The 22,607-nt window shown below is 38.9% G+C and overlaps 1 protein-coding gene across 8 annotated transcripts in view; it reads left to right on the top strand.

The window, feature by feature from the left end:
• The window catches only part of METAP1D (methionyl aminopeptidase type 1D, mitochondrial), an 85,820-nt gene that overhangs the window by 60,898 nt on the left and 2,315 nt on the right, over positions 1-22,607 (top strand). For 5 of the 8 annotated variants that reach the window (XR_013966622.1, XM_080799806.1, XM_080799810.1 and 2 more), the window contains exons 2-7: positions 6,770-6,927; positions 8,960-9,109; positions 10,535-10,683; positions 11,263-11,305; positions 14,818-14,981; positions 22,022-22,119. Coding sequence is in view for 5 of the 8 variants with exons in the window: in XM_080799806.1 (XP_080655932.1) it covers positions 6,770-6,927; positions 8,960-9,109; positions 10,535-10,683; positions 11,263-11,305; positions 14,818-14,981; positions 22,022-22,119 (762 nt within the window). In the remaining 3 variants the exon portion in view is untranslated. Of the gene's footprint in view, positions 1-2,668; positions 2,742-6,769; positions 6,928-8,959; positions 9,110-10,534; positions 10,684-11,262; positions 11,306-14,817; positions 14,982-22,021; positions 22,120-22,607 lie in introns of those variants that run through there. The other 3 variants (XR_013966623.1, XR_013966624.1, XM_080799809.1) reach the window with 2 other exon arrangements.

The raw sequence follows: 22,607 nt of genomic DNA, 5'->3' as shown, positions 1-22,607 counted from the left end.
ATGAGCAGATAACAATTAAAATGGACCCTGAGTAAGAGGCCAGTAAATATAGGGCATGTTTTGTGCAGCAACATTAGTTATTTAAAAATGCATTCCTCCCTCCATCATACTTGAATTCCGTAATCCCACCTTTCAGACTTAATCTGTAAAGGGGAATAAAATGCAGTTTTTAGAAATTGATGTTATTCCCAAATATTTTCATATTTAAAACCATGACTTAGATTTCCACAGCAAATACAAATTTAAAATATGAAAAATGTGCTGCAGGATCCAGAGGACATATACCAATTTCAAAAGACATTCAGGCTGCACAGTGTGCTTCTCCATGGAGTGAAAGAAGCAGTTGCCTATAATTTTCGACATTCAGCTGAAACTAGACGCTGATAGAATTTTTGTGACACTGAAAATAATGCTTACTATTACCTCTGATAACAGTAGATATTCTAGTATTTATAACAAATAACGTATAGACGTACTGCTCAAGGAAACCCTATAGAGAGTTTCTGTTACATAATCAACAGTAACAACACTCATTATGATCACTCTTTGAAGATCAAATTAGTCCAAAGCAGCTCCTTGCTGATCTGGGGCGCTCCTCTCCTGAGGTTTCTGATGATTTTTTATTTTATTTTATTTATTTATTTGACAGAGAGTGAGAGAGAGCACAAGCAGGCAGAGCAGAGGCAGAGGGAGAAGCAGGCTCCTTGCCAAGCAAGGAGCCCGACACGGGGTTTGATCCTAGGACCCTGGGATCATGACCTGAGCCGAAGGCAGTTGCCTAACCAACTGAGCCACCCAGGCACCCCGGTTTCTGATTATTTTCAACTTGTGCCTCCTTAACTTCAGACTGGTCAGCTTGTCCCTTACAGTAATTAGTACACACCTGAAACTTGTTTCCTGAAAATAGGTTTAACAAAAGGAGATCTGGGACGCCTGGCTGGCTCAGTTGGTGCAGCATGTGACTCTTGATCTTGGGGTTGTGAGTTCAAGCCCTATGTTGGGTATAGAGGTTATTTAAAATAAAACCTGTGGCGCTTGGGTGGCTCAGTGAGTTAAGTGTCTGCCTTCGGCATAGGTCATGATCCTAGAGTCCTAGGATCGAGTCTTGCATGGGGCTCCCTGTTCAGTGGGGAGTCTGCTTCTCCTTCTGCCCCTCACCCTGCTCATGCATACACTCTCTCTCTCAGATAAATAAATAAAATCTTAAAAAATATTAAACTTAAAAAACGTGGTATGTGCTGTGTATCCTGGGCAAATCGTGGTGCCCACAAGACTGACAGAGAGGCCAGTCTTGTGACTAATGGAAACCTTGCCGGTGTCCCTGCCTCTGATGATGGGTGTCATACATCAAATTAGCTGTAACATTGACCATAGCAAGTGGGAAGTTAGATACAGTTGTGATACGGTATCAGCAGTGCTTTTATCTATTTAATCGAGATAAAGTTGACATATAATATTTGGATTGTATCAGCTTTCAGTGTACAAAGCAGTGCTTTTATAAGGAAAGGAGATATAAAGGAAACCCAACAAACCTTTTCTAGAATGGTCTGTAGCAGTAACTGTAGTTTGTTTATCCTGTGACCCTGAATATAATGGGTACTGGAGAATTTAATTTTATCCACTCGGCATTTAGAAAATTTGTTAACTACTATTTATTAATTCCAGTGTGATAAACAAAATGGAGGATTTTGCCCCACCTCTTTTTGCCACATTAATTGGAGGACCATTATCTTCTAAAGGCATGTATTTTTAAAGCCCATTTCTTCATTTCACCTGTGAAAACACTAGTTTTTTTTTCCCCTGGTTTGTAATGAATAGTTAGTGGAATAAACACGGTATGGTACCTTATTATCCTGTTACCTTGTGACAGCGTTTATAGGGTGTCTTTTATCAGATTGAAAGAAAAGATTTTGCTCCGAATAAAAAAGTATCATATGAAGGTGGAATTTCTGAGTACACTGCAGAACCGTAATTGTCAACAGATTGGATACATTCAGGCTGCGTTCCCAATGTTTAAGTCGTGTGTGGGTGTGCCTGCATCTTTTTGGCAGTGAGCCTATCATTTGGCAGGACAGGTACATTGGCAACACTGTTCATCCTCGAAGTGAATGTCTCAAAGCCTCAACAAGATATCCAGGTAGAGGCCTGGTGACTTCATGCCTCAAGTTTAAGTACTTGGAAAAGATTCCCCCTGTAATGACTGTCTGCTTGAACTTGATAATGCTGATAAAGATGATCTCTCTTTCATGTAATCAGCTGCATTGAAAAAAATCTTCGTGAGTCCTGAAATTGAACAGGTCCACATCCTCCCTTTGCCTGGAATTTAGCATGACAATCAGGTGCCGCTGAGTGAAGGCACAAATGCCAGAGCTAAAAGAGACCTCCCTCAAAGATGAGAAAACCCAACTCCCTCATTTTCCTAAGCCTTCTGTCTCAGTGGGCAGGGTCTGACTGCTCAGCAGGCCCCAGAAAGTGCTCTGCCAGTGTTTACTGTTACTTCTTCAGGTCACATAGTTAGCTCTTGGCAGGACCAGAAGCAGCCCCATGGTTCCAAGGTGCCATCTGCTGCTGTGTCACTCTGGCCTGTTTTTCATCATGCATATGACCATCTGATACAATCTAATGTATTTGTTGGTTTGCTTCTTGTCTTTGTCCCACCATAGAATAGAAGCTCCATGAGAGCAGGGACTTTGTTGTCTGGTTCATCCAGTATCCAGAACATGGCATACAGAAGGATCTCAGTAAGTAGTTGCTGAATAGAAGAATAAATAAATTTAGAGGCCTGCAGGTAAACCCGTTGAAGAGAAGGGAAAGGAAAAAATTAATGTTTATGGGGCACCTGCTTTTAAGATGGTTTACTTATGAATGTTATCTCAGCTAATGCTCACAACAGCGGAGTGGTGAGGAAAACACTGCTGTTTCCATGTGGTGGTGAAGAACGTGGGGCTCAGAAGTTGTGGTAACTCAGATCCATCCGCCTTCCAAGCTCATGCTATCTTCACTACTGCAGTACCTCCCAATTAGATCAGATCTACGAATTTTCATGAAAAGTACCTTCATTCTAAATGTTGGATGGTCCCATGATGTTTATTTATTTTCTTTTTTTTTTTTTTAACTTTCCTTTAGGGGCGCCTGGGTGGCTCAGTCGGTTGAGCAGCCGACTCTCGTTTTTGGCTCAGGTCATAATCTCGGGGTCCTGGATTGAGCCCCATACTGGGCTCTGTGCTTGGGGGTGGGGGGAGTCTGCTTGAGGATTCTCTTTCTCTCTCTCCCTCTGCCCCTCTCCCCACTCATGTGCTTGCTCATGTGCGCTCACTCTCTCTCGCTCTCTTTCTCTGAATCTTAAACACACACACACACACACACACACACACACACACACACAAACCAACTTTCCTTTAAAACTAATCCCTGGGGCACCCAGGTGGCTCAGTCCATTGAGCATCCAACTCTTAGCTTTGGCTCAGGTCATGATCTCATGGGTCGTGGGATCAAGCCCCACCCCCCACACCTCCCCAGGCAGGCTGCCCACTCAGCAGGGTGTCTGTTTGAAAATCGGCTCCTTCTGTCCCTCCCCCAAGTCTCTCTCTCTCAAATAAATAAATAAATCTTAAAACAAAACAAAACAACAACATACACACAAAACTAATCCCTAAAAAAACCCACATCCTATAGGAAAGCATGCTATCTACTCAAGCCCCTGCACACTGTAGGAAGGTAGCTTGGAGTGGCGAGCTCAGTCCTTGATTTGGTTTTGCGGGATGTGGAGCCCAGGCCTCCCTCTAACCCCCAGCAGTGTGAGTCTTAGTTCCTCATCTGTGAAACAGTGGAGTTAATAGCTGCCTGCCTGCCCACCAGACAGAGTTGGTAAGGGATAATGTATGTAAAGCACCTAGCACTGTGCTTCATCAAAGAAAGTGGCCATTAAATGCTAACCACTATTATCGTTACTAATTCTATTAGTGTTATCCTTATTAATAGTAATCATAATACATTCTTTCCTCAGAAGGGAAATACTTGTGAGTTTGTGTCTTGTCTGTGGTCCTGCCTCGGGATGGAGTTAGGGAGCCTGGAGTCATAGACTGATTCCACCTAAGTCTTTGCTTTAGCTGGGACCCATAAGCTCAGACTGCCAACCAGCTTCTTTCAGTCACTGCACCAAAGTGAAGGGAGCTTGGCTTGAGAGTAGAAGGATTAGGTCAAACCTATCACCACTTTTGGAAAAGTAACCTAGTGATAGTAACTCCTAATAGTTTTGTGATGCCTTGTATGTTTTCTGGCGTTTCCGTATGTGTTTGGTCATTTTTTCTCATGTGTACGGGAAAAATAAATACTTTGTGGAGGCAGCTTGAGCGCTTTCCCACAGTTTTTGCACGTAACTGCATGCTCCTGGGGAACTTACCTTCCTTTAGGTGCTTCAGTATCCTCAACTGGAGTGCAGTGGAAGGTTCTCATTAAGACTAAGGAGCTAACAAATGTAAAGTGCCTAGGACAATAATTAACGCATAGTAAGTGCTCGGTATTAGAAGCTGTAATGGAGTGCACGATTTCTTTCTCATTAAAATCTTTTTATGTGTTCTTGAAGGAACTGTTCTTTATTAGGCATCTACTGAATGCAAAATGTCTTCACATACTTTTTCATGTATTCCATTTCTCACCCGAGAAACTTGATCAGGGCCACACGGCTAACAAGTGGTGGGGCTGAAATGAATGTTCAGGCTTCTGCTTTCCAACCATCTGCTTTTCCTAGGATTCTGCCCTGCCCCATATATCAGTTGACAATCTGGAGCTGGTGGTGTTGTCTATGGGAATATGTACCTGCCTCTATCAAGCAACTTTTGATTAAAAAAAAAAAAGATATTGCTGCATTTTGTCTAGTATTTGGAATTGTTTAAAATAACACCAAAATACCTCTGTAAGTTTGATTCAACAATTTTACATTCAACTTTATGGGAGAACATAATAGAGTGAAACTTACAACCTTGAATCGCTGACCATAGGGGTTTGTTTGTGTGCCTCTCTCCAGGTCACTTAGAGATCCTGGCCTTGGAGGCCAGTACTCACCTGCAATTCGTGTTTCTATTATGTTTCACAGCTGAAATGTTATTCTAGGCCAGTAATTCTCAACGCTTCGAGGGTATCAGAATCACCCTGAGGCCTTGTTACAGGATAGATTGCTGGTCTCATCCCAGAGTTTGAGTCAGTAAATGGAGGGGCCCCATAATTTGCATTTTCCCCCATGTGATGCTGATATGGTGGTCTGGGTACCACTTTTTGAGAACCAGTGCCCTAGACCAGGAGTCAACAAACTTCTATAAATGGCCAGATAGTAAATATTCTAGGCTTTGTGGGTCGTACAGTCTCTGTTACAGATACTCAACTCTGTGGCTCAGAGCAGCCATAGATCATTGTAAGTGAATGAATGTGACTGTACTTACGGGCATTGAAATTTGAATTTCATATAATTTCACATGTTACAAAATACTATTTTTCTTATTTCTTTTTTGCCCATTTATAAATGTAAAATTCATTTTTAGGTTGTGGACTGTACAAAAACACAGACAGCAAGCCAGATTTGGACTTCGGGCTGTAGTTTGCCAACCCCTGACATGCAATTGTGACATGTTGGGGAGTTTTCAAACTATTGTTTTAATTATAAAAGTAATGCATGCAAGTGGGTAGTTTAAAGAAGTCTAACGGTATAGAAGAAAATAAAATGAATCAGGGAGACTTCCTCCCCACCCCAGGCCCAATCACATGCCCCAGAAATAACCACTATTGATGAATATCAATTTTCAGAAATTTTATAGGGATATACAAGCTAATACGAATGTATAAATTCTTTTTTTACATCAGTGGGCTTTCTATACCTACTGTTCAGCTTTGTCTTTTCCCTAGCAATGTATTGTGGCCTGGTTACATATCAGTACATAGAAATAAATGATTTAGCTTATTCTCTAATACCTTCATAGTTTTCTGTTGCGTAGACATCCGGACTCTATTTCACCAGTCCCCCATGGATGGACACTTGCGTTATTCCCCATTTTTTTCTACCACAAAGTGAGGGTACATCTTCTTACATCCATTACTGCATAATATCTACAAGGGAAATCCCTAGGAGATGAGTTGCTGAGTCAAAGGATATATGCATTTAAAATTTTGATAGCTATTTCTTAATTCCTGTTGTGGGCACTTTAGGACCCTGCGTTCGTTTTGTTTCAGGGTCACACCCTACATTTCTGTTTTTTAGTCTTTATCTGACTTGAGCATTCGTCATAGTGCATTTTGGTAGAATGCCTCTCACTGCACGTGAACTTAACACAGAGTAGTAATCCTATCAAGGGCAAAAAGTGCAGCTGGCAATTTGTCCATGATTCTTGAAAGGAAAACAGCCTTACAGAATATAAAGCCACCCAAACAGTGCCCTGAATCTAGGGTCATCCTGGACATTGCTGGGGAAGGTTCCACAGCAGAAATTGTTCTTTTTGCAAACCTCGTACTTAGCAGATGCCTCTATATGTTTGTTTCCCGTTAGAGTGGAGTTTTCCATTGTCAAACATGTATGTAAACATAGTATTAGCTAATAAATACGCTGTGCTATTATTGTACTAGAACTCAGAATATCACCGCTTTCCTTTCTATTTGGGGCTTTTCCTTTTTGAGCCAGTAAAGGATTAGGATAATGATTTAACAGACAACAATGGAACATCTTAAAATGTAGCCCTATGGTAGGTTTTTTAACTTAAAATATGCCTATTTCTGCTCATAGGTTGTCATAGAATTTTCTCTTCACCACTCAATCCTATCTCCTTACACAAGGAGTCAAGCAGTCAACAAAGAAGAAATTTCTTTTTCCGGAGACAAAGAGAGATTTCCCACAGTATAGTTTTGCCGGCTGCCGTTTCTTCAGCTCACCCAGTCCCTGAGGTACCGTGTTGCCTATTATCTGCTGCTTTTTCCAGCCAGGATGAAGCTTAACTGCCTAAACGAACCAATGTCTTTGCACCTTTGGTTTCTGAGCCATTTGAATCATGATTTTTAAACTTGGTTTACGATCTGAAATTGTGATTTGAGAAGCGGTAACATCTGCAGTTCTATAACGTTATTTTTTAAAATAAAGCTCTGAGCTTACAGCTGCTTAGCTTACTTAGAATTAGTTTCTACCGTGAAATTTTCTATATTAAATTTCTAACACGAAGGTAAAAGTACATGTCTCTAGTTTCTTAATCTTTTTAGAGAAAAAAAAATGGACTGTAAAACTGGGATCATTCAAGAGAGATTACTTGAAACTAGTACACTAGATGTTTTTCCTAAAGCCTGCTCTTGTACTTTCCTTAGTATTAATGCTGCTGTTTTTGAATCCTCCTTTAGAGTAATTAAATAAAAACCTCTTGCCTCAGAGCATTCTTGATTTTTTTCTCAGAGAGTACAATTCTGTGAAAAGACAATCTACCCGTGTTTCGAAATGCAAAATGAAGGAGGGTGGGGGGGTCATGTAGGAAGAATGAGAACACCTGAAGTCTAGATTTGTCACAAAAGTCACCTGCTTTCCCCCTCTGATGCATTTTTTAAACAGTAAACCCACATTAAGTATATTATACTCCCTGAAGGTGAGTGGCCCCTTTTGTGTGTGTGTGGAAAGGGGCCAATGAGACAGGCTACCAGAGCCCAGAGGATGTTCCTGGTGTTTCTGTGCTGGGAAAGAAAGGGAAGCCTCCAGAGAGATGAATGTATTGTTTAGAATGCCAGTGACAAGCCTGGAGCCCCTCTGCCTGTAATTGTAACCTGGCCACGTCGTCGCAGGGCCGAGTGGAGACAGGAGCGCAGTCTGTGGGGGAGACTGCGTGAGCTTCCATGGGCACTGGTGGCAAAGCTGGAGGAGTGGATGCTTGCCCCGAGCTCAGCCAAGCACTGGCATGCCCTGTGTCACAAAGGCCCACCTGAACATGAGGATAAGGGAAGGTCTTAGAAGTGAAGGAGTGATGCGCTTCACAGAGAGCAGACCCCTAAACTCAGCCCTTCCACAGTCACTGTGAGGCCAGCTGAAGTGTCTCATGTCCCTCTGCCTCCTGTCCCCCTCAGCCTCCTGTCCCCAAGTGCTGTGCACGCTTACTCGGTAGGGTTCCACAGTGCTTATGTGGCAGTGTCCGTAAACAGATTGTGAAGAGCTGAGCACAACCTTGGGACTGAAAGAAGCTCTGTGTGTAGTTATTTTCTGAATACTGCCCATAGGTTTAAGGAAGCAGTGGAGAATGTTCTACAAGGGTGATCAGAGTTGAAATTTTGAAATTGGGGGGTTTCTTTGTTTTTGGCAAATCATGGGAATGTTCTAGTTTTTGTTTTGTTTTGTTTTGTTTTTTAATGTACTTAAAAAAAAAAGAAAGAAAAAGAAAAGAAAGCTTTTGGGTTTTGTTCTCTAGTCCCTTCTTAGTTTGGGTACAGTTGCCGAGTACAAGAAAAGTGTATACGTAATAGGCTTCAGGGGCCTTGAGAGTCAGCCTTTTACATATATTCATTCGGAGAGGGTGTTGTGAGCTATCCTTTGCATAAATTTTATCTTTGTGTTAAGAAGATGAAAGTACTCTTAATTAGCCATTTGGCAATTTGGAAGCTTGGTGCTCTTTTTCCATCAACGACAAGAATGCTTCTTACAGGGTTGGGAGGAGGAAGAAAAGAAAACTACTGTTTGTTTTGACCAGAAGTCTACTTCAGACCAGTTTGACTCAAAGCACAGTAAGGTTAACAGACCATCCAGAGGCAGCACTAACAGGCAATGTTAAGTTCAAAAGGGCAGGGGAAGGAACTGGGGGCAGCCTGGAGGGTCTGTCGTGCTGGCTTCGGAGGTCGGTGCTCCGGCAGGAAGGGCAGAGCTCCATGAAGCAGGAGGCTGTGTCCGAAAAAATGATCCCATTGTCGTGTGCTGGGTTCTGATCTTCATTTTCAATCCTTTTTCCTCAAGCACATAAAGAAGCCAGACTATGTGACGACAGGCATTGTACCCGACTGGGGAGACAGCATAGAAGTTAAGAATGAAGATCAGATTCAAGGGCTTCGTCAGGCTTGTCAGCTGGCGCGACATGTCCTCCTCCTGGCTGGGAAGAGTTTAAAGGTGGCGTCTCACCAAACCTCAGAAGGACTTATAGAAGACGCAACAAAACCCTCCTCTTTCCCTTCTCTCCCTTTTGCTCTTCTTGCATACACATCTCATTTGTTAAAAAAAAATCAAGTCAAGCCTTGGGATGGGGGAAGGGGATTTTATTATTTTGTGTGTTTATTCTAGAGGTGATTTAAAATCCAAATTCAATTTTAAGTAGCAGGATTCTGGAGATACTTTGGGCCCAATCAGCCTATCCCACTTGATCAATGGCAGACAGCTTTGACTTCTGCCCCTTTTTCCTGCCTGTAGTTTCTGCTTTGACTCCCCCACATTATTTTTGTGTGCCTGAAGAGTTGTTCTGCCTCATCCTTTGTCTCCTTTTCTCTTGCATTAGTTCTGCAAAGCAAGATTAGAGCATATATACAAAGCTATGGGTAATAGAGAAATGTAATTACAGACAACTGTCTTACTATAAGATTTAGTTCTCCAGAATAATCTGAAACACTCTGCTTTTTAGGGGTCATTAAAAAGAAAAAGAAAAATGTGGGTCTGTAGTTTCCAGAAGGTGGGCAGAATTTAGGAAGTGTGTCTCAATGGTGAAACCACTTAGGGTGTCACCTGTGTAATAAACTGGTTATAGGAACATAATTAAGCATAATGTGAATATCAAATGATGCATAGAAAGATATTGAAGAAATAGGTAATTTTTAACAAAAGATTTTGTTTTAGAATTTTATGACTTACGAGTTTATGGAGGTATCTTCATATACTCAAAAAACTCAATTTTAGGTTTTTTTTTTTTAGTTTGAGAGCAATTGGATGTCTATTAATAAGAGAAATATTTTTTTAAAAATACAATGGATTTACTTAAGCATGAAAGAAAGCAAGATTTGTGAAAACCAAATTTCTATAATATGTATCAGGTCGAGTTTTTTTAAAAATAATGATCCGTAATCTTCTCATCATTGCTGCAAAGCCCATGTAAACTTTCACTGAGATAAAGAGGTGTGGGTCGACTTACTTTTTCAAGCTTTGTCATCTAAACTGAAGCTACTTTTGAGAATTTATATGCTTCAGCTAGCCTGAGGCCCTAGCCCTTGAGGAAGAGGAAGGAAGTGCCTAAGAACCTCTCTGTGAAGTGTTCAGGCTCAAAAGTAGTCATGTCATTTAATGACTCAACAGATAATTTAAAAGATCTTAGAGCTTACAATGTCCATTTCCTAACAGCCCATAACACCATCGTATACCCAAACGATTATCAAAAAGGCACAATTTAAATATTTCATGTTAACCCCCATTAATTAAAATGTTGTATCACGAGTTTATCACAGTAAGTCTGTACAGTCTCATCTGGAAGTGCTGTGCTAGAGACATGGTCAGCGAGTGCAGGAAATGTCTTCAACTGTGGCTGCACAACTTCTTTATTTAATATTTTAGGTCGACATGACAACTGAGGAGATAGATGCTCTTGTCCATCAGGAAATCATCAGTCACGATGCTTATCCCTCACCTCTAGGCTATGGAGGTTTTCCAAAATCTGTTTGTACCTCTGTAAACAACGTGCTCTGTCATGGTATTCCTGACAGGTATTTATTGCTTAATAACATATTGTTCCTTGGAAACTAAACCATGAGACCAAAGATCTGTAACACATGGTGAAAGACACTGGCTTAATTGAAACCCACCTGCAAACTTGTGAAGCTGATTATGGTAAAACAAAAATTTCGAAGTATTTTGCTTCTAAGTGGACATAACTTAATGTTTGTTAAAGCAGTGTGTAGTTCAAAAAGGTCATTGCTCCTTAAATATTGGTTATACGTTCTTAGATTTTAACCATGTAAATGGTAAAAATCCAAATGTAGGCAAATAGAGGTGGTCAACTATTGTTTCAGCTCTTTGCAGAATTAAGGTAACCAATAAGTACGTTTTTTAAAGAATTTTTAAAAGATTTTTAAACAATGGCAAGATGTTCATATTCTGTATTTCTTGTAAAATGGGACATGACTAATGTAACTTAAAGATTAGATATAGTTTTTCCAGTTTATTCCTCTTCCACTCCAAGTTATCATTGCAATTCACTGGGCTCGTGATAGTCTTAGTATTTATTTGTACATTCCTCTTATTGAGATCTGTCTATCACCATTTTTATTCTGTTTACGTTTCAGTCGACCTCTTCAGGATGGAGATATTATCAACATTGATGTCACGGTGAGTAAATAATATAAAAAATAGTCTTTGATCAACTTCAGAATTGCTGGTAGCACCAGGAAGAATTGTGGATTGAAAATGCGAGCCGCACCAAGGGAAGTGCTGTTTACTTCTAGACCCAGACGCAAGCAGCTGGTTTCCTTTTTTGTCTTTAACTCCGTGTTTATTCCAAGTAAACCCAGGCCTGACTTGAATTTAGGGCTGGAATCAGATGCACTGAGATCAATGTTGGCCTAAGTGAAATGTCAACCCAATCCTGCTATGTGTCATGTTTTTGAGAAGGTGTAATTGTTATTGATCCACTGTGTAGTTAAAGCAGAGCACCACGGCACTGGGCAGCTGCTGAAGCTAGATATGTATGAGATGAGCTAACGCGAAGAAAGCCAGCATTTTTCCTTCACTCTGCCAAGATTGATCTTCCTCTTCCTGCTGATTTTGAGTGGGGCCTGTCATTATCTTACTCTGTCATTAGGGGCTACATTGGCCTGTGTGTGTCAGTCTATTTGGACAGCAACTCTTTTGCTAGCAGCGTTCCCTAGATTTATTAAAATCCCTGAAGGTAACGTCGTGCTCCATTTGTGGCATTGAGGGTGCAGAGAGCCTTGAACTCGGAGCATACGAGCAGAGTGGTTTTCTCTCTGAACCCAACTTTTTACCAAATGGTTAACAGCCTTTCTTTTAAGTAACAACCCAAAGTGATTTAACGTGGGAACTTCAAACTGTACAAGTGCCAACCTTTTCGAATTTCCTCAGCCGTTCACTAGTCTCAGACTTGGATTATTTGCGCTTTGGCAATTCATTTTACTAAAAAAGTTCGCAGGGGTCCCTTTGGATTATGCAGATTGGAAATAAATTCTGTGCATTTGGTGATTAATAAACAAGTTTTAAGTAAATAAATAAAATTTAATCATCTGATGAGAACCTGTTGAGAGAGACAACATTCAAGGAGTATAGCTTCTATGAATGAGGAAATATTTTCCATGATAGTTATTTTGTATCCAGACCATGAACTTAGGTAGGTGTGGGAATGAGGTGGAAATTGGCATCCGGTTGAGTTCGGCCAAATTTTTCGTTGTTTGAATTAACTCACCCTTTTTTTTTCATAGCAGATTGGATGGTGACATAGCCAATGATGCCTTTATCGCTGCTACTCTTTCATATATCATTTTGTCCTCAGAATACTTGAACATTTACTCCACAGATATTCTGTTGGTTTATCTTTCCTACTCAGAATCATGTAGGAGGAGATATTTTATGAACTATGCCTGAAATAAATATTTTTCCTGATATACTTTTCTTTTGAATTGTAACTGATTTGGGGGTTTTACATTTATTGTCTCACCTAATCACCCCCTAATAAAATATTGCTGATTTGAATGAAAACAGCACACTCTTTCCTACTGCTCCCAATGCATCCAGAGAGAATATTCCATGCCTTTTCTGTTTCCTGAAGACTTTTAATGAATTTTTAACATTCAGATATATCACAGTTGCAAAACTCATAAAGCAAGGTGAAACACTTCAAGTGTCTCAAAATATAAAGGAGTCAAGAAGACCTATTGGTCACTATCTTCATAAATTATATTTCTTTTTTTAACCCCTTCCCACAAATTATATTTCTTGTGAGATGTTATTAAGTGAAAGACTCCATTATGAGATCCTGTACTTTCATCAGAAAGTACTCATTGTGCATTTTATAGTTGTTTATATCTAGTATATATCACAAGGAAACAGACTTCTTTCCCCCTTGAAAGCTAAATGTTAAAAAAAAAAAAAGAAGACTATGAGATGCCTAGAGTAGTTGCTCAATAAATATTTCTTTAATAAATGAAGTACAAAACAAGAATACTTTGTGAGCATAAACCCTAATTATAGATAACTGCCATAGGCTTTCAGAAGTGTTATTATTCTCATACATATTGAATCTGTCACGTAGTCATTTGGAAAACTAGGAAAAAGTAATAAAAGAAGTCAAAGATTTTTAAAAATATCTTTTACTTAAATAACAGTTACACAAACACTGAATTATACATTTTTTTTTAAAGATTTTATTTATCAGACAGAGATCACAAGGAGGCAGACAGGCAGGCAGAGAGGGAGAGAGGAAGGGAAGCAGGCTCGCTGCCGAGCAGAGAGCCCGATGCGGGGCTCGATCCCAGGACCCTGAGATCATGACCTGAGCTGAAGGCAGGGGCTTTAACCCACTGAGCCACCCAGGCGCCCCTGAATTATACATTTTAAAAATAATTACTCTTATATTAGCAACCGTAACATAATTGTTTATAAAATCAAACTTGTACTTTCTTGGACTGCAAATGGAAAAAAATGTATAAAACACTACTGTATTGCAAGGTAATTAAGGTCATTTCACACAGTAGAGAAAACATTTGATTAGAAGCCAATACTACATCTGGATCTACCTCTGTATTTTTGCCAGTAACCTTAGATGAGTTACCTGTTTAAGCCTCAGGTTTCTGACTTATAAAGTGAAGATGAATAAAGACTTTTCCTGCTTCCCTTACAGAGTACAGTAGCGTATTTTTGTGTGTGTGCAGAATAGTATACAGATTTAAGACATTAACTTGGTATTAAAATAGCTCAGATAAATATCTTTTTTTTAATGTCTACATTCTACTTCATGAGAAAGAGAAATGTGAAAAATAATTACCTAGGTCAAATTAATGCAAAATAGCAAATTCTGTGCTGTATCTGAGGATCAGTATTCAACCAGTCCCTTCTACCTTGTGTATTTATTATAGTGTTTGTTAATTATTGATTTTTATAATGACTAATGTCTTCCAAGATCCTATAGGGCCTGCTGACAACTGATAAAATTGTATTTTCTGTAATTTTATTCTTAAGCCTATTTTGTTATATTTTAATCCTTTATGACCCCATGTATAGTGTTTTCTGTTAACATTCTGCTATCTGGAACAATTGACTAAAGTTTCACTTCCAGACAGTATCTTTCCCTAACATATTTCATTCCCATATTGAGCCACTTCACTTCTTGGAACAAAATTCTCCTACTGTCTAAGACTGACATGTCTATTTTATTTCTTCTTCTTGTCTATCACTTCCAAATGTAGAATTGGTAAATAAAAGGTCGAGTGTCTTCAGGACACTGAGGAAACTTTTCACTATGTTAAATACTTCTAGGTTCCCTAGAGCTATTGTAGTAATTGTGGGTCAATGTCTTTGGTCAGTAATCTATGTATGTATAGTTTTGTCTTCTCAGAAATAAAACATTATACTAGCATTGCTAATCATAATGCTGAGATAGCCATTCTAGTTACATATTTATTTCTAAATTTTATAATATCATCATATGGCTTCATCTTTTTTATAATTTCTGTAAGGCTTTAGCATATCTTTTTTTTTTTTTGTAGGGAAATAGTAATTCTGGAAGGGTGAAACATGAATCTACTGAATACATAAATGAACACAATATATACTTTTGGAAAGTACATTTTTAAACAAGTTTGTATTTTTAAATGTTTGCCTGTGTTTAGGTCTATTACAATGGCTACCACGGAGACACCTCTGAAACATTTTTGGTGGGCAATGTGGATGAATGTGGTAAAAAGTTAGTGGAGGTTGCCAGGAGGTGTAGAGATGAAGCAATTGCAGCTTGCAGAGCGGGGGCTCCCTTCTCTGTAATTGGAAACACAATCAGGTGAGCCTACACTGACAAGTAAAGGGAGGGTTGGCAAATGGTACAAAGGTTATTGGTGGCTTGGTATAAAGTTGATGACATGTTTTATGATTCAGAACCATCATTTCAGTCTGATATCAGTATGTGAACTGCCAAGCTGCAATGTTGTTCCCTGGGCTTAAAAAAAGAGAGAGAGAGAGATTTTAAAACAGTGAATTATACTGGGGTCAGCAGGAAACTTACAGGAGCAGCAAGCAATATTTATATGACTGCTTTAGTTTAAGCTCGACATTTTGGTCTGTAGTGTTCGTTTACTCAAAATCACACCAAACATGGAAGAAAGTAACTAAGAAGGGGATAAGCATCCCAACTCTTGGATAATGAAACAGGAGAAAAGCTAAATTTTATAAAGGAATGAAGTGAAACATATTCCTGTAATACAAACATTTAAAAAAAAAATTAGCTCAAGCAAGACTTACCTTTCAAATTAGTGGATTAGCAAACAGGCTGAAAGGGCGAGCTTATGTCCTTTTCCTGTCTGGTTCATTTTTTTCCTGTAAACCATTGTTTATCTTCCAAACAGCATTCTATGCTTGCTTTTTGAGTGTATGTGTATTTTCTGAATTCAAGACTTTTCTCCGTAATCTGTTACCTACTTTTAGATCTTTTTTTTAAACCCCCATAACTGTTTTGAAGTAGACATTCAGAATATGTGTTTTCATTCAAAAGTAATACATTTTGTTAAAGATGATCACATCAGTACCTTTTTAAAGTACTGTTCTCATTAATATGAACCATTGAATACTTCCCGTTTGTCTAAAGGATGGAAGGCTTAGTCACCTTGAAAAGATGCTGCTTTTTTTCTTTGTAAGCCCCCAAACACTTTAAGAAAAAAGGCAGTAAAATATCAGTTAAATGTATTTATGGCTTTAAAAATATTGTAACAATGTCTGAATCAAACTTTAGTAAAATCTCTTTGGGTTATATCTGAGAAGCTTTTATTGAAGACTTTGAACAAAATTGTGTTTTTGACAGTTTTAAATTATAGGCTAACTAGCCTGGGAAAAAAGGATAGTGTCTCTCTGTTCTTTCATAGGAAATGTTGAATCAGACCCCTACTGGGAAAAGAAATTTAATGCATATCTCACTATCTTACTGTCCATGAATATAATAGAAATGAATTCAAAATGCAGTTTTATTTTTGCAAATGGGATGAGTCGATAGATGTATCTCATATTTTTGAACACCTAGGGTTCAACAAATTTGCTGGTGGTGCTCTTGCATTTTAACAAAATTTATTCTTCAGTAGAAGGGGGCAGAGAACACTAGATTCTTATTCAAGCATTCTATCGAGCTCTGCATTCATGGCTGTGTCTAAAGGGCATGTCAGCCTTTGATTCTCTCTGAGAGGTAATTATCCTTTTCCTGTCACGGAACAACAAATGATAGCTAACTACAGAGGCACATTTGCAGTAGTCACATTCATCAACTGCAGAAAAAAAAATTCAATTTAATTGTGCAACACAGCTGCACACGGGCTTTTGAGCATTTCTGTTGTTCTCCCTGTCTCGCTATTCCTCCCTCCAGATCTATTTTTTAAACTTTTTTTTTTCTGGTTATTTTTTCCCCTTTTTGTCTCTTCTTCCATTTTTACTCTCTGTACTTTCTTGTTAAAGTAATTTTCCTTTGTGGCTCTCATTCTTTTTTCCCCATTGAAGGCTATGAATGTAGAAAATTATCACAATTACTCATATAATTGAGCCTCTTTGTAGCAAGTGCAACTCCAGTAGCCTTTCTCCATCATGAAAATGGTTTCATTATAGGGTTTTTCATATTCTCTGACACCATCTACACAGAGGAACAGGCGTGCAGATGAGATGTGCTAGGAACAGGCTAGATCAGTAAGGTCACAGTAGGAATAATTAGCTCTGCTATGGAAAGAGCATCTAGGCCTTTTACTGCTACATAAATGTACTGTCCGTGGCTTTTAGTCACAAAAAAACTTACTAACAAATGGAGCTCCCGCCTACTACTTTGAAAAAAAGATTTGTATCAACACTACAATTTTCCATCATTAAGACTAATAACACAGAGCCTAGTATACATCAAGGGGAATAAAAAGAAAAATCTCACATTCAAGTGGCGGCTGGGTGCTGACCTTTGTTCCCTTTTTTTGTGTACGACTTAACTCTTTACAAAAAAGAGCCACACGCCACACCAACATGCAGGTGAACTCCAGCTAGTACTAGCAAAGCACAGCATTCAGTCGGAAAATCTGATAAATCTCCATGCAGGATAATGCATTTCATTACATATTCACTACATTAATTCTAGCTACATAAAAAAAAGAAGAAGAAGAAGAAGAGTAGAATTGAAAGTGACATTGGATTTTAGCTATCTGGATGCAAAGGTCAGTTTTCGCAGAGTATGAATTTGCATGGACAAGCTCCTTTGAAAACCAGATCAGTCCCAACAGCTACACTTACAAAACTATGTGAAAAATAACAGACAATGAACTTTTTACTTTCACCCTGATACATTTCATTATTTGGATGGTTCCTGTCTGCCACTAGGGACTAGCCCATGTTAAGGCGGTGTTTCTGGACATCTATTATTTTGCCTTTTCTTATTCAGGCAAAAATCTCAAGGGAGTAAATAAACAGTCTCCACCTTTAAGCCAAAAGTACTTGGAATCATTACAGACCGAAGGTTTACAAACATCTTTCAAATCAGTCTCATTTATTTTAAGATATTCACCATCTTTTGCATAGCCTCCCTCTACTGATGCACCATGAAAAGAACATTCAAGCTTCTTTTATTAGTAGTATGCTACCAAAAACCTAGTGATCTTTATAGGAAATTTTGAAATTCTCAGAAGCCTGTGAGGGTAGGAGGCTACCTCTGAAGAAGTATTGGCTATAGTAGTTTAATGAAAAGAGTTCTCTGTGTGCCCTTTTGCTTCATGAGGGATGGCTAGTGATCTTTAGATTACAGTGTTGTTATGCTCACTGTACCTCCATTTGCTTTAAATTATTTCTAAAGCTGTATATTCAAATTATCTCTAGATGATATGATCTGTACATATGAGAATATTGTGAATGTGTAGATTCATGCATCCCAAATATGTGACAGTTCCATCAAAAATAATTTAAACTTATAGTTGTAAATGTCATGATGAAAGTATCAATAAATGGTTTTTAATGTTTAATTCATAAGTATATGTTTTGATATTAATTTAGAAGACTATAAAGCAGATTTTTAAAAATAATCTCTTTCTATTAGATTATGCACATTTAAACAATAAGTGGCTCAGGCAAAATAAGTCATTTTAATGTCATCTGTGATGGATTTTTCTTGACAGCTACTGTAAATTACAATTACACTGCTTCTCTCTGCACATGAAAGTAAGCACTGCAATAAATTATCTTTTATTTCAATCCATCATGTCTGCTTTTCGGAAACAGAAAACCTCAAATAAAAGTTCAGCACTATTGTAAGAAAAATACAGTAATTTGTGATCCGGCTTGAAACAAAAAAAATGTACCCTTCTTTCCAAAAACGGTTGTTGGCTTTCAAAAATATTACTAATTGTACTTAAACATTCCTTGTCATTAGAGGGAATCCTTGGGCTCGTGCATTCCTTCATTCAAAGACTACTGTTTAAAATAAAAGCCTGGAAAGACTGAACTTGGAAAACCAGGGGCCATTTAATTAGAGCTGTGACCATTTGGAAATTAGTACTGTTTATGGGACTCGTGTAAAAATGGTGAGAAAATGATTTCCGTGTGCATTTTTCTTTCTTGAGAAGAGTATGCACTTAAACACAGTACTCCTCTGCCCTCTTGGGGAATGAGTTCTTCGTCACAAAATGTACTTGAAATGTATTAAGAATTTTAATTTGTCTACACAATACTTCAATTGAGGAAAACTGTCTCATGAAAGGGAATTAAATGGAAGAAAACGGCCCCAAACAATTCCTTAAGAGAGGAACCGTAACTGAAACACGACCTGTAATAATAGGATGATCTCAAAGTAAGTTCAGGAAGAACATCTGTACACCTTCTTCCTTCTCTACCCTCTTCTCCCTCCCCAAATGGTCTCTCTGAAGGACTTCAAATCGTAAATGCGCTCAGGCTCATGGGTAAGCGTTGTACTGTCTGAGAGATTTTTAGTTAAAGAAAAATCAGTACAGAACAGCTAATACCAGGAGAATTCTTTTCGGTAGGTTTCAGCAGAAAGAAGGCAGATCTCCCGAGTGGGAATGTCCAGGGCAAGAAGACCTTGGTCTCAGGAGGGGTCACAGCCGGGGAGGCCTGGTGCAGGGGAGCAGCCGTGGCATTTCTTGGGCAGCCCTGCCTGCCCAGCTGTTTCCACTTCCCTCAACTCACCAGTTAAGGGAAGCGCACGCGCTCTACTTTCCAGTGCCACAGTCAGGGTGACCACCACTGGCTTTCAGTTAGAGTGGAATTTGCTACTACAGGTCCCTCAGATGGTCTTTTATGAATCTAGATTTAAGCGCTAGAATCAGGGCAAATCATCTCATGCTCCCTGTATATTCCGAAGTAGGAGAAGGAGCATGATTTTAAATAGCAAACAGGAAATATTATATATGATCCCATTTAGTCCCCATAAGTATGTGTAATAAAACCTCGCTACAGGGTGCCCGGGTGGCTCAGTTGGTTGGGTGACTGCCTTCAGCTTGGGTCATGATACCGGAGTCCGGGGATCAAGTCCCCCATCGGGCTCCCAGCTCCGAGGGAAGTGTGCTTCTCCCTCTCACCTTCTCCCCTCTCATGCTCTCACACATACTCTCTCTCTCTTTTTCAAATAAATAAAATCTTTTTAATAAATAAATAATAAAAAGCTCACTACAAATCCATAAGGGAAATACCCTGAAAGGCAGACCGAAATCTGTACTTAGCTTCTGGGAATCAAGCATTGAGATGATGCTCAGCCAAGGAACTGAGCAGAATTTGTCCTGCGCTTTTCCTCTTTTCCACCCGGCTGTGAAATCCTGACCTTTGCATTCATGACACATACACTCTGTGATACTCTTATAACCATAAGTTCCAGCAGGATCCAGGCAGTAAATTGTTGTAGGAGAATGCACTCAAATATCTTTAGCACCTTGTAATTGCACAGCTTCTTTTATGAAGAGGAATGAGAGGTGTGATGGCGGAGGGACCCCAAGTGTTTTTTCAGAGTGGGGCTTTCTTCCTCTCTTCTCATCAGAAATTAAAATGAAGATTGCCATTGTAACACACATTAAAGATGTAGCCGTGATGCCTGCCAATCTGTTAGATCCTAGGGTTTTTTTTTTTTTTTAAAGGAAAGAAAGTAGGAGAACAGTTTATAGAATGTTCTTAGAATCATTGAGGTTTTTTGGAACTAAAGTCACATAATTTACAGTTTCGATAGGACCCATTGTAAAAAAAAAAAAATCTAGACCATTATTGTCTTATGTAATAATCTTTCTTCCACCCTCTATCCACTCTCCATTCTCAGTTTTTATTTGGAAATTGTGTGGTACAAATAGAAACACCTTGGAAAAGTTTTTATACCTCCTGCCCCAAGTGCACAGACACACAGAAATAACTATAACCACAAAGTACAAATTTAAGAGATAAAGATGTTGACTTGTTCCTGTCATTGACACATGCATAGCTTACCTGTTTCTGCACTCTCAGTTACATGGAAATTAAGTCTGAATAAGAGGCTGTCCATCTGCTAGTTATAGTCACATCCTGGTATAAGGGAAGGCATCTTGCAGGTCCGGAGATGAAAGTTAAACACGTTCAGAGATAAGAGTATTGACATGAGTGTCAGAGATGCTGCTTCTGAGTTCATGTTCAGACTAAACCTAGGGTCTACTGGAAACCTAGTTTGGGATCTAAGAACTTTGACTTTGATAAGAATTTAAATAGTTGGGGCCCCTGGGTGGCTCAGTGGGTTAAAGCCTCTGCCTTCAGCTCAGGTCGTGATCCCAGGACCCTGGGATGGAGCCGCATGGAGCTCTCTGCTCAGCAGGGAGCCTGCTTCCCTTCCTCTCTCTGCCTGCCTCTCTGACTGCTTGTGATTTCTCTCTGTCAAATAAACAAAATCTTTAAAAAAAAATTTTTAAATAGTAGTCCTGTAAATCCCGATCCATTGTTATGGTTAGGGTTAAGGCACTAACCCCGCATGAAAATATAAATTGTTCATGCTTTATATGTTTTAACTTTCTCGTGCTCTTAGAAATGAGTGTGTTCACCTGATTTCAAAAACAACTTCTTTGTATGTGAGGATTTTAGGGTTGAATTCTATATTCCAGACTTCATTTCTATGGATGGAATAGAAGGAAACCTGTACATTTTGCATGTAGAAAGAACAAATATAGCATTAAGAATTAGGAATCAGAATACTAGCTTCTCTTAAGCATCACGGTGATTAAAAAGCATTCTGTGTGAATTTTGTTAATGACATAAGTCTTGAGGGGAAATCCCAAATGATGGCAAAGTTTTGGAGTATTTCAAGAATATTGACAATGTGGTTTGACCTATCGTATGAGTGTGTCTGTTTCTAAAATGCATAATGTTTTGCAGTAGGCCAGAATAAGGAAACTATAAAAGTAGGAGGTCACATTTCTAGGTTACATTTTTGTTTCTCTGCTCAGTTCCCAAATCAGTAGTAATTTGCAAAGTCTTTGGTGAAATCTTATACAAACCAGGCAAGTTTTTATGACCTGCATTCTATGCACATGGGTATGCATACAGATCTGTATATGTGTGCATGCACACTCATTTGTTGTCTAAAAGTGGCCTTATTTGAATGCCTTACTAAGGTAAATGAAGCAAACTACCATGTTAGATAGATACCTGTTTTCTTCATTTATCCAAAGGGAGTCGTTGCATGCAATGGCAAAAATTTTAATTATTTCAGAACAATGAAAACATTGTTACCATCTGACTCTAAATATAACTGATTTTTTTTTCTCTTTCAGAGACTATTTTAAAGTGACTTTATCTAAATATGTGTTAAAAACTTACCTAATTTAATTAAATATTTTTTGGTTGCTTTTAAAGCCGCATAACTCATCAGAATGGTTTCCAAGTCTGTCCACATTTTGTGGGGCATGGGATAGGATCTTACTTTCATGGACATCCAGAAATTTGGCATCATGGTAAGGAAGTTAATTTGGGAGCTATTTATTGGATGGAATCAGAATAAGGCAATTTTGCTCCTCATGTTCCTCTAATTTTGAATTCATATGATCATCCTTTTGTGTGTATGCATGTGTGTGTGTGGGGGGGTGTACTCAATTGTAACCAGCACATTACTATGTTACTGGATTAGAGCCCAGCAGTTTCAGTCTCAGAATAGGGTTTATTTTGCTTTTTGTCTTCCCCTGAAGGGTGATGGCTGGAAGGCACAAGGGATATTTGTCTAGAAAAAGTTACTGAAAACAAAATGCCACTGCATCAATGTCCCAGCAGCATGCACATATGACTGTTTTCTGTTTTTCTTTTTCTACCCTCTTCTCTAACTGCTGACTGTTGTGGTTAAACTTCATTACATCCTACACAGCGTTGACAGCTGATGTATTTAGCAGCATGTACTCTTTAGTGATTTCTAGATTATACCCACCCTTGTATTCCTTCCCCAGAACCC

The sequence above is a fragment of the Martes martes genome, assembly GCF_963455335.1.
Source record: "Martes martes genome assembly, chromosome: 3".
Lineage (NCBI taxonomy): Eukaryota > Metazoa > Chordata > Mammalia > Carnivora > Mustelidae > Martes > Martes martes.
Note: the sequence above shows the minus strand (reverse complement) of the source record. Positions and strands in the feature narration are given on the sequence as shown.